The sequence below is a fragment of the Camelina sativa genome, chromosome 10, assembly GCF_000633955.1.
Source record: "Camelina sativa cultivar DH55 chromosome 10, Cs, whole genome shotgun sequence".
Classification (NCBI taxonomy): domain Eukaryota; kingdom Viridiplantae; phylum Streptophyta; class Magnoliopsida; order Brassicales; family Brassicaceae; genus Camelina; species Camelina sativa.
In genome coordinates, this window is record NC_025694.1 from 1629353 (window position 1) to 1640930 (window position 11578).

Here is an 11578-nt window from a genome sequence, read left to right on the forward strand (position 1 = left end):
TAAGACCATGATTACTGGGAGTAACTCTCTCAGATACTCTTATTAGAAAATAATAAAAGGAAGAGAGAGAAGGAAAAAAAGAAAGGAATCGTTTCTTTCCCAAGTCACTTGAGAATCGATTCTCAGAACAAGTGTGACATGTGTCACTTGTTAAGTGAAACAGCAATGAGGAAATAAATAAATAATAATAATTTATAAAAAAAATATTTTTTTTGGTTTTTTTGAGAAACGTTGAGTCGTTCTCGATTAATGATGCTCTAATGGAGATTTATTCTCTTCTACTCATATAGTGAGCTTTTTTTCCTTCTTCTCTCTCTCTCTCTCTCTCACTCTATCTTGTTTCATTTATTAAGCTTTTTCTTCTTCACGCTTTTTAAGATAATTAACAGTCACGGGTCCTTAAAATAAAAGGTAAAGTGTTTTGCTTCGAATTCAAGTGTTCTCTTTCTCTCTCTATTTCTCCTCTGTTTTTTGCTGTCAAATTACTAATAAAGTTCGGATTTTTAGGTTGATCGAGAGAAGTTGAAGAAGCATGACTATTGTGTTTTCGTTTTTGATCCAAAGGGTCATCTAATTTTGCCAATTTTGTTTGTTCTTTCTTTTTTTTCCAGGTAATTTTCGATTTCTCTATTACTCTGTTTATGACTTGTCTACTTAGATTCTTTTTCTCTAACAGTAGTAGACTTAAAAGAGTCTGTCTTTAGAAGCTTCATAAAGATTCATTTTTTTTTCTCCTGGGTGGGTGGGTATTTAGAATGTATCTTACTTTCTTATGAGCTTCAACAAATTTGTTTAGCTTAGGTTGATTGGAAAATTTGGATGAGAACCATAGCTTATTTCTATCTCTTTCTAAAAAATCTGGAAATTATCAAAAGTATCTGTCTTGGGATTGTTTGTAATAAGCTCCCTACTTTGGTTCCTTATTTTCAATTCAATATTCATTATTTGGTAACCCTTTTATCTGATGCAATCAATCTCTATAATACCTTTCTTTAATTGCTCTCTGTTTCGTTTGCTTACTCCTTATGTCTTTGCATATTCTTCAGCTGTCTTAATGCTTGACTAAAGAAAAGAAAAAAGTGATAGGATTTGAAATCTATGGAGTTCCTTCCCTTATTTGGATACCTTGAAACAGTGTTCCTCTTTGCAGGTAAGGCATTATTGTTGCCAATGGGTTGGCTAACTAAAATCCTTAAGGGTTCTAGCCATAAATTCTCAGATGGACAATGTAACGGAAGATATAGAGAGGATAGAAACTTGGACCGTCCTCGTTATTCCGCGGTAAAGGACATGTTTTTTCTTTCTTCATCATTTCGTATTTGGAGTGTTATCGAACAAGTGAAGATAAAAAGGTTTTCTTGGAATTCTGATTCAGGATGGATCTGATTTTGACAAAGAAGAAATTGAATGTGCTATTGCACTCTCTCTTTCTGAACAAGATCATGTCATTCCACAAGATGACAAAGGAAAGAAAATAATTGGTAAGGTTGTTTAATCGTGGTTGGTATGCATAGAGAGAAACAAACACAGGAAGAGAAGAAAGAAAGTTGTGTGAAACTGTAGCTTGCTAAGCTGTTTTCTTAATCTCTTATTTTGTAGAATACAAATCTGAAACCGAAGAAGATGAAGATGACGATGAGGATGAGGATGAAGAATACATGAGAGCTCAGCTAGAAGCAGCAGAAGAAGAGGAAAGACGGGTAGCTCAAGCTCAAATCGAGGAAGAGGAGAAAAGGAGAGCTGAAGTTCAACTAGAAGAAACAGAGAAACAATTAGCAAAAGCTCGACTAGAAGAGGAAGAAACGAGGCGTGCTAAAGCTCAACTGGAGGAAGACGAGCAACTTGCCAAGGCCATTCAAGAAAGTATGAATGTTGGATCTCCTCCTCGATATGATCCGGGAAGTATATTTCAACCATATCCCTTCCTCATGCCATCTAATCACAGGTAAATGGTTCAAAAGTATATTTCTTAGATTCAAAGACACTATCATCCTCTAGGTAGATGATTCATAATCGCATATGCTGCAATGAGTAATTTTTGTTTCTTTGTTAATCTTCTTGGAGGATATGCGCCGGTTGCCAAGCTGAGATTGGACATGGAAGGTTTCTGAGTTGCATGGGTGGCGTTTGGCATCCTGAATGTTTCTGCTGCCATGCATGTGATAAGCCCATCATAGATTATGAGGTCCTAATACATTTCGTTTCTGAGTATTATCACATTGTTCTTGAATGGAGTGAAGCTTAACCAGTTAGAGCGTTGTTTTACAGTTCTCAATGTCAGGAAATCGGCCTTATCACAAATTATGTTACAAGGAGCAGCATCATCCTAAATGTGATGTTTGTCATAACTTTGTGAGTGATTTCCAACTTTTATAGATCTCTATATTTCAGTTTAAGTTTACATAAAATTTGTTCTAGGTTATACAAAACTTAATGTGTATGCTTAATTTTAACGCCTCTAGATTCCGACAAATCCAGCTGGTCTTATTGAGTATAGGGCACACCCCTTCTGGATGCAAAAGTATTGTCCTTCACATGAGCGTGATGGAACTCCTCGGTGTTGCAGTTGTGAGCGAATGGAGGTCAGTTGTTCGTTATATCGGGTCTACTAATAGGAAAGAAGATGTTTCTAAAATTTGATGTTGTTCTGTTTTTTTTGCTCATGGGTTTCAGCCTAAAGATACAAAATATCTCATTCTTGACGATGGTCGAAAACTGTGTCTTGAATGTCTCGACTCAGCCATTATGGACACTCATGAATGCCAACCACTGTACATTGATATACGTGAATTTTACGAAGGCTTACACATGAAAGTGGAACAGCAAATTCCTATGCTCTTGGTGGAGAGATCAGCTCTAAACGAAGCTATGGAAGGAGAGAAACACGTAAAAACTGCTATTTTACTGATACTACGTTGTTTATACTCTCTTCTTTCGTTCTTGCTCATTCATTTCAACTTACTTTTATATAATATTGCTGCAGGGACATCATCATTTACCTGAAACTAGAGGACTTTGTTTGTCTGAAGAACAAACTGTGACCACGGTATTCAGTTCACTCTTCCAGTTTCTAAAGCAGTAACATCTTATTTAATTTCTTTCCATCGGAAATTGTGTTTAAATCAGTAATATTTCATCTAGGTGTTAAGGAGACCAAGAATTGGGGCAGGCTACAAGTTAATAGACATGATAACGGAGCCTTGCAGGCTTATACGCCGTTGTGAAGTCACTGCAATTCTCATTTTATATGGACTTCCTCGGTAAAAAAAAACACACTTCTCAACTCACCCTTCAACCAAAGTTTCTTCTTTATGAGATATCTAAAAGTTTGTAGATTGCACTTGTACAGTTTGTTAACTGGGTCAATCCTTGCTCATGAGATGATGCATGCATGGCTTCGACTAAATGGTAATTTGAAGAACTCTCCCTTTTCATTAAGGTGAGCACTTGAACCTAGGGAAATATCGATTAATGATTGCTCTTTGCTGTTTTGTTTCTCTGAGTAGGGTATCCAAATCTTAGACCAGAAGTGGAAGAAGGGATATGTCAGGTTTTAGCTCACATGTGGTTGGACTCTGAGACTTATGCTGGCTCCACATTAGTAGATATCGCATCTTCCTCTTCTTCAACATCATCCGCTGTGATTGCATCATCCAAGAAAGGTGAGAGGTCTGAGTTTGAGAAGAAACTTGGTGAGTTTTTCAAGCACCAAATCGAGTCAGATTCTTCATCGGCATATGGGGATGGGTTCAGGCAAGGTAACGCGGCAGTTCTTAAGCATGGTCTGAGGCGAACCCTCGACCATATACGCTTGACGGGTACATTTCCTTAAATGAGATATATAAACTTCAAAGAGAGAAGAAAAAAGCAGCTTTGTTTTAGTTTTTTTACTTTTTAGAGTATACTGAAAAGAAAAAGAAGCAAAATGTATAGGTTCAATACACACATTTTAAGAGTCATAAATTTTCCACTCTTTTAAGTAAAATTTACATGCATATTATATGGGTAATAATACGTCCATGAACTTTCGCATGGTTCCAAATTCTATAAATTGGATGCTGGTTGCACAATTCTTTTTCATTTTTTCTTATGGAATATGTCAATATGAAGTAAGGTTGTGTAGGACTAGAACATGTGGATAAGTAAATTATGTAGTCGAATAGTCAAAAACTCCCCGATTTCTCTATTTGCAAAGATGTATGTGTGTAGAAGAAGCTTATGCTCAATACAAACATTGCTTCAGCTTTGAGAATTTACAAAACGTCATGGGGTTTTCATTTTGTTGGGTCCATTAGGCTTTTTATTTTATTTTAAATCGTTTCTGTGGTAGGGCTTGTATGAAAATTTAGGTTTTTCATCTAAATTTCTTCGTTCACTAGTTTGAATTTGTCATATCTAAACCAAATGGATAAAAAGAAAATGGATAGACTTATCTACATTATATATATATATATATAGTAATATATAATATGTGTGTCTGTATGAGTACATATCAAAATTCTAAATATATATGGCTCTTCTATACGCTGAGAGGACGAAGGTCAAAAACTTGGAATGTATAACTATAGTCATATTGACCTCTCTAACAAAATTATTAAGATATGCATGCTAGCCATCTGATAAAAATATAAACTTTTGTGTGGAAAAAAGTTACATTTTGTGAAGGGAATAAAAACTAGATGCTCTCTCCTTTTCTATCTTTTATACTGGTCTTTCGTTAATGGTCTTTACAATCGTATCATCCAGTATCCAAGTATATATCTACTTAATTCCCGACATATGAACAAATACTTCTAAGCTCAAACTTTATATCCTAGAATACGGTTTTAGGTGTATAAGATATTAAACCTTCAGTCTATATATGCAAAGTATTATAAACGATGATTCGGAAATTTCGTTTATTGTTTGCTATTCATGTTGTTCAGTGTTGTCATACATTTCATCCATTGTATGTGATTATATTGTTTTATGTACGTTCAAAAATCATTAGTATAATATTGAAGATGAGCTCTCGATGTAGGAGTTCTAGTTCTAGAGGATAAAAATCGTAAACGTCTCTCGTCAATTCTCAATCATTAGTTTTCAAATATAAAATATTAGACATTATCAACAAATGATAGAGATACAAACAACAATATGAAGATGTGTATGAGGATAGATACAAGAGATATAGTGATATGATCACACGTGTTTCCCACTTCCTCCACCAACTTGTCGCGGCACCTCGTCGCCGTTTCTTTCTTTCCTTTTGTCCTATCAGCAAAGCTCTCTTCTTTTCTTATAACCATTATTACTCTATCAAACGTTGATGTTTTCGAAATATTTTATTTGAGATATTATATATATATATATATATTTTTACCATAGTATTTATTTATTACCATATCAAACTTTATTTATCCGAGAGATATATAGGATTTTTCTATTTGTAAAAGTTGCAAAGGATTTCTTAAAAAAAAAAAAATCTGAGCATATTCACGTTGGAGAGAGACCTAACGGATTCTTGATTCTTTTTTTTTACCATCGATTAAACTGATTAACTGAAAATGTTGTTTCATAATGAACATGATCTATTTCTTTGGCATGATACATTTAAAAAATCGATGTTTTTTTTTTTGGCAGCGAAAACAATCAATGGCTAAAATTCAACTTTTCTAATTTAATGTAGTCATTAAACATTATACCGTATGATGTTAACGAAATTAGTGGTTGGAGAGTGCTCGGCATTCAGAATTATTGTTACTGGATTGATCGTTCACAATGTCTTGTCGAGGAGAAGGACGTAACGTGGCAACGTATTAAATTTTGTTACTGTTATTTAATTTTTATAATTATACGGCAAATTAAATGGGACCATTTAAGTGTTATGTCAAAATTCAAGAACCATTACATAATCCGCAACTAAATTTGAAATTATTCAACTGACGACACTTTAGTCTTTAAAGAGTAAAAAGTCAAGAACCCGTTTCATGAAGATATCATTAATGTCGGTTCATGAAAGATGTCATCATCCTCTCGTAACATGATGCCACCACGATATCTATTTGGCACCTTCGTATATTGTTAAATATTTAATTCCTGGTTCAGTAAAAAATTGTGGACCGTTGTTTTGCGTCAGCCAATCGCGACACAAAAGTACAAAATTTTACAACCTTGTCGGGCTTTTCCAAAAATGAGTTACCAATAGGCAAAAAAAGTAGTACTAATTATTTTGATCTAATGTTTGCTTTGTAAATAGGAGAGAAGTTTGGGAAATATCTAAAGTTTTGAATTTGATACGACAAAATGCAAGTTGCTTAGATAATAATGAGGTATGAAAATTACAGCATCTTTTACACTATTACAGCTAGCGTCAACATCATGGAGTTATTCCAATAAGTTTCTCGTACACTTCGAAGTTTGAACCATAAAATAATCAATACTACCAAGAAAAAAGACAAATTAGTAAACGGGATTAGATTTGGTTTTCAATTTCAAAATTTCAACCGAAAGAATTACATATATACTCTGTGACTTTCACAACCATTAAATTAGAATTAACCAAAGAAGTACAATATATAATGAAGACGAATACATAAGTTTCTGTTTAATCTGATGACATTTTCTTACGGCTTACGGTTTAGTTCATAGCCTCATAGGAATCTATTACTCAAATCAAATGTTAGAGAATATGAAAAAGAATATACCTAACAAACCGTGCAAAAAAAGACTGAACATCTGAGAGATTCAGCATATAAAAAGAGAATATGCCTCATTATTAATCATACATCCACCGTTTTCTTCAGCCGGTTGAAAGAAGATTCTTAGTTATGTACTATGTCAGTTTGTGCACTTTGGTATCATCATGGTCTTAGCTTTTAATCTTACGTAGTTAATGTCAGATATCGATTTTACTACATAAACAACTTGGTAATGCTTCTTAATCCACTAGTATAGTACGCAAATAATTATAATATATAAGACTAATTATAGTCTAAGAGATTCGAAAACGTTACAAGCTTTGATTTGGCTAATACGCAGCACGATACAGTTCATCAAGTAAAATAAATGGTCCCAAGTATATGATGAATACATGTATCTTATTAGACATATATATCTCTCTCCTATCTCCTTTAACATGATTTTGTCATTTTCTTCACCCATTATCCTATATAATAATCTAGACCCTCGGAGAGAGAGAGAGATACAAACAGATAATATATAGAGAGAGAAAGAACTAAGAGAGATGGTGTTGGTGTATGAAGGTTACTGCTTAAAGGAGAAGAAGGCATGCGTGAGATGGGTAGAGAGATACTTCGACGACTGTCTCTGTAACATAAACGACGACGTTTCGTTCGCACTTGGAATCGCTAGCCTCATCTGTTGGGGGGTCGCAGAGATTCCTCAGATCATCACTAACTTCCGTACAAAGTCAAGTCACGGTGTCTCTCTCTCCTTCCTCCTCGCTTGGGTTGCCGGGTCTGTATACACTCACCATCATCTTCAATTTTCATCAGTTATGATAGTAACCAAGTCTCTTCTAACGTTATTTATATGATTTTCATCAATCGGTGCAGTGACATCTTCAATCTCGTCGGTTGTCTTCTTGAACCAGCTACTGTAAGTTACACAAACATCTATGATCTGATAAACATATTATTTCATTTTTATTGTCGTTTTCTCAAATTTTGTCGTCTTTATTCAACAGTTGCCGACTCAGCTCTACACAGCCTTGGTAACATCGTCGTCTTCTCGCCGCATAAACATATGTCGCCACAAAGCTTACGTGTCTTTTCCATGAAATTATTATAGTATAGATTTTCTCGGGATTGTTTATTTTGATTCAACCGCCATAAGTTTTATTCTATTTACAATTTTAGCCCCTTAATTTCACTTTCTTTCAACTTTTTTGCTTATAGCTTTACACCGTGAGCACTGTGGTATTGGTGATCCAGACTATTTACTACGATTACATCTACAGACTTTGTAGACATGGACGCACTAAGATCTGTCAAACGGTAATTATATATAGTGCTAATCATAAAATTTTAAGCTGATTACATTGTTAGGTGTTAATTAATTATCATAACTATTTTGTTAAGGATGAGGAAGATGAAGAGAAGAGACCATTGAAACCACCGAAGACGACGGGATCTGCTATTTCCATCCCAAGAGGATCTTACAAAGATTCTCCTCGGAGAGAGTTCTATTACACGTACGGATTCTTTATTTAGTTTACTCTAATTTGATTGACTACGAGTAAGTTAAAGTTTGTGACATTAGTTTCATATATAATGCGTCATAGATTTTTTATTATATACTATTGCTTTTCCCCTGCCCACTCTGTTTTTTTCTTGTCGTTTTCTCAAGATTTTGTAGAAACAGATGAAAAGAGTAACCATTTTTAAAATAAAATTATTAAATAATTGCTGATGAAATCTAGAACCTATACATTAGTTTAATTCAATTGTGACTATATGTTCAGGTCGGCAAGATCGTTGGCAGGAAGCGGAACACCTCCATCAAGATCATCGTACTTTCGAGTGGCTAAGAGTGGGCCTTCGGCTTTGGCAATAGAAAATGGTTCTTCATCGGATGAAGATGAGACAATGTCTACGTGTCCTGTCATAGCAACTAAAACCATTACCCAACCAAGGCCAATACCTAGACCGGTTTGTGATTTATTTTTACTTAGCGAACTAAAAAAACCACTTAAGGGTTGAAAGAACAACAAATATTGACCCATTCTGGACTTCTTGTTCTCAGGCAGGTTTCGGAACGTTTTTGGCTGCATCGGCTAGTCTTCCGCTTCAGGCCAAAAGCTTAGCTGAAAAGTACGCACATGCTTCAAGCAGACGGCTTCTAAATGTGCGTGACTAATAGCATTTCGTTGTTTTCTACTGTATGAGTGAAAATGCGAGAAAGTGACTTTCAAAACATTGTTGTCTCTGTGCAGGAAAGAATAGTAGAGCATAGCGCGTTGGGACAATGGTTGGGATGGCTAATGGCCGCCATTTACATGGGCGGACGCATCCCTCAGATTTGGCTCAACGTAGGCCATCTTTAGCAAATCTTGATTCATATTTTTTATTTGCTTGTTGTTTATGATATTGGATACTAATCTGATTCTTTACCCAGGACGATGTCTCTACAACTAGATCAAAAGAGGAAGCGTTGAGGTAAAAAACACTAGAACTACAAGGCAACCAACAAACAAATATTAAGTATAATTAACTGTAATTGTAGTATGTGATCTAATTAAAAATATGGTTTGATAATTTGGCAGGGTATGAATCCACTTATGTTTGTATTCGCGCTTGTAGCCAATGCAACATATGTTGGTAGTATTCTTGTCCGAACAACTGAATGGGACAACATCAAACCAAACCTCCCTTGGTTGCTTGATGCTATTGTCTGCGTCGTACTCGATCTATTTGTATCCTTTCTAACTATTTTCACAATCTCAAAAATGAAAAATAAGAATGATCACATTCCCATTATGTTTTTATTTTGCTACCTTAATCCAAAAAAAACGTAACAGATAATATTGCAGTATATCTACTACAAGTATTGCAGGTCAGAGAGCATAAAAACTGAAGAAGACGGCTATGGAGATTATGTCCAAGCAAGCAAAACTTTTGTTTCGTGAATCACTATTTGATTTTCTTTTGGTCTTTCTTTTAAGTACTAGGTGATACCCCGTGCTACAGCACGAAATTATATATTTTGTTAGTTACTTTTTTTTTTGTAATTTATATTTTTGTAATATAGTTTTTTTTTACTATTTTCTTTATTAATGTTTATTTGTATATTTGGGGTTATACAGTAAATTGGAAATTCTAATAGTAGTTTGTAAAATGTAGATTTTCACGAAAACAGACACACCGTAATATTGGATAGTAGTTTTGTAAGAGAATAGACACTCCACAATATCGGATAATAGTTTTGTATGAGGATAGACACACCACAATATCAGATAGTAGTTTTGTAAAAATATGAGTTTTTCTTTATTTTGGTTTGTTGTCAAAAGAGGAGAAGCTGCTTGTTAAATTTTAGTGTGAGATATTTCAATGGTTAGGAAACCATTGTATTTATAGCGAGATTAGGTATATTTAGGTTATCATTTAGAAGTTAATATTTGATATTTCAAATATTAATAAAATTGTAAAAAAACCAATTTAATTTATAGTTTGATAAAAATACCTGTTTTAACTGGTTTAACTCAAACTTTTTTTAGATTTTAAAAATTTTAAGAGTAAAAATAATAATATTACTTAAATATTTTATAAAATTAAATATATTATAATATTTTAAACTTTCGATGGAGTTCAAATATTTATAATAATTTAAACATTCTATAAAAATTTAAATATTTATAATCTTTTAAACTTTTTATAAAAACGTAAATATATTATAATATATATATTTACTTTTTAAAATTTTAAATATGCTCCAATATAGAACCAAATTAAACTGTTAAATTTGGATACCTGATAAATCAAGCTTCCTACTCATTTGTACTCAAAACATATTAGTCATATATTTATAGTGATTATGAATCATATTCCAAAATATTTAGTTGATGTGGAATATACAGTACACATTTTTTGTAAATTAGTTTACAACTTTACATATATATAATTTCTGCGTTTTTTATTCTTTCCATATATACTAATCATAATTAATTACTATAATATCGTTAAGGAAATATTGAAAAATCTAAACTAAATGATGATTTGTTTTTATTTAATTGTATCAAGTTGATTTTTTGTTTCCGTAAATATCTCACAATATAAAAGCAAATCAAATAAGTTTACATATATATACAATTTCGTATTTAATCTATTGATTATTTTGTATCAACAAAGTCACAATCCATAAGTATTAAAGATTTCTCCTTATTATTAATATTTGTAATAATTATAGGGATTAAGTATGATAGTAGTTAATATTCGATATTACTGAAGCCATTAAATACTCGGATAGCATTTTTCTTATTTATAGGGATTCTACCTCTGTTTGGCGACATGAATAATTATTCTAAAAACAAAGAATATACAGGATCCGAATATTATAATCCTGGATTACAAACGGATCCGCGAGTTTTATTTCTTCTATTACCGGGTTAAAGAGGATCCGCGTCCCGACCCGATCATAATTAAGTGGACGATTAAGGGGTATAATGTTTATTTATTGAAATCGAAACTATAGAGTAATTTAATTAAATTAAATTATTCTCTAATCATTTTTAATGAAAAACGTACCAAAACAAAATTATAGTCCAAATTGAGTCTAGTGGTACTTCTACTTTACATTATTGATCACAACGTTCCAATGGGCCTTTACTAATTGGGTTCATAATTTTTCTTTATCCATAATTAGTTTTTAGATTAGTGAAAATTTCTTAATTACTTTACTAATTGGAACCACCCAGTGACAGTTTCAACCTTCAATTAAAAAAATACGCAATGTTATGGACTTGGCATATTATATATGCATGCCTGCATGCATCTTCTTAATTACTATATGCACGTAAGACAATGATCAAATTTTATTTCGGACTCTAATGCACAAGTTACAAAAAAAAAAAAAAAAAAAA

General features: G+C 33.1%; 2 protein-coding genes across 4 annotated transcripts; both read left to right on the forward strand.

The window, feature by feature from the left end:
- On the forward strand, positions 237–4026 carry LOC104716447 (protein DA1-related 1). Its single transcript, XM_010433822.2, has 13 exons — positions 237–411; positions 508–611; positions 1151–1281; positions 1376–1481; positions 1600–1945; positions 2065–2185; positions 2269–2352; positions 2463–2582; positions 2674–2886; positions 2984–3046; positions 3142–3260; positions 3350–3408; positions 3507–4026. Exons 3-13 carry the CDS (start codon positions 1171–1173, stop codon positions 3830–3832), a joined length of 1668 nt encoding a protein of 555 aa, XP_010432124.1. The 5' UTR covers positions 237–411; positions 508–611; positions 1151–1170; the 3' UTR covers positions 3833–4026.
- LOC104716448 (probable vacuolar amino acid transporter YPQ1) lies at positions 7167–9699 on the forward strand. Of its 3 annotated transcripts, XM_010433823.2 has the most exons (11): positions 7167–7458; positions 7557–7599; positions 7688–7714; positions 7899–7997; positions 8082–8194; positions 8465–8651; positions 8746–8847; positions 8936–9031; positions 9138–9158; positions 9266–9415; positions 9521–9698. In XM_010433823.2, exons 1-11 carry the CDS (start codon positions 7226–7228, stop codon positions 9626–9628), a joined length of 1179 nt encoding a protein of 392 aa, XP_010432125.1. In that variant the 5' UTR covers positions 7167–7225; the 3' UTR covers positions 9629–9698. The 3 variants fall into 3 exon arrangements, with proteins under 3 accessions (XP_010432125.1, XP_010432126.1, XP_019086376.1); XM_010433824.2 differs by lacking the exon at positions 9521–9698 and having other exon boundaries at positions 7168–7458; positions 9118–9158; positions 9266–9358; XM_019230831.1 differs by lacking the exon at positions 7688–7714 and having other exon boundaries at positions 7170–7458; positions 9521–9699.

Bases quoted from the DNA above. Each gene is read 5' to 3' on its own strand.
- LOC104716448 (XM_010433823.2), top strand. From the start codon at position 7,226: ATGGTGTTGGTGTATGAAGGTTACTGCTTAAAGGAGAAGAAGGCATGC. The intron at 7,600-7,687 runs GTAAGTTACACA...TTTATTCAACAG, and splicing joins GTCTTCTTGAACCAGCTACT to TTGCCGACTCAGCTCTACAC. The intron at 9,416-9,520 runs GTATCCTTTCTA...AAAACGTAACAG, and splicing joins GCGTCGTACTCGATCTATTT to ATAATATTGCAGTATATCTA.
- LOC104716447 (XM_010433822.2), top strand. From the start codon at position 1,171: ATGGGTTGGCTAACTAAAATCCTTAAGGGTTCTAGCCATAAATTCTCA. The intron at 1,482-1,599 runs GTAAGGTTGTTT...CTTATTTTGTAG, and splicing joins CAAAGGAAAGAAAATAATTG to AATACAAATCTGAAACCGAA. The intron at 1,946-2,064 runs GTAAATGGTTCA...ATCTTCTTGGAG, and splicing joins CTCATGCCATCTAATCACAG to GATATGCGCCGGTTGCCAAG.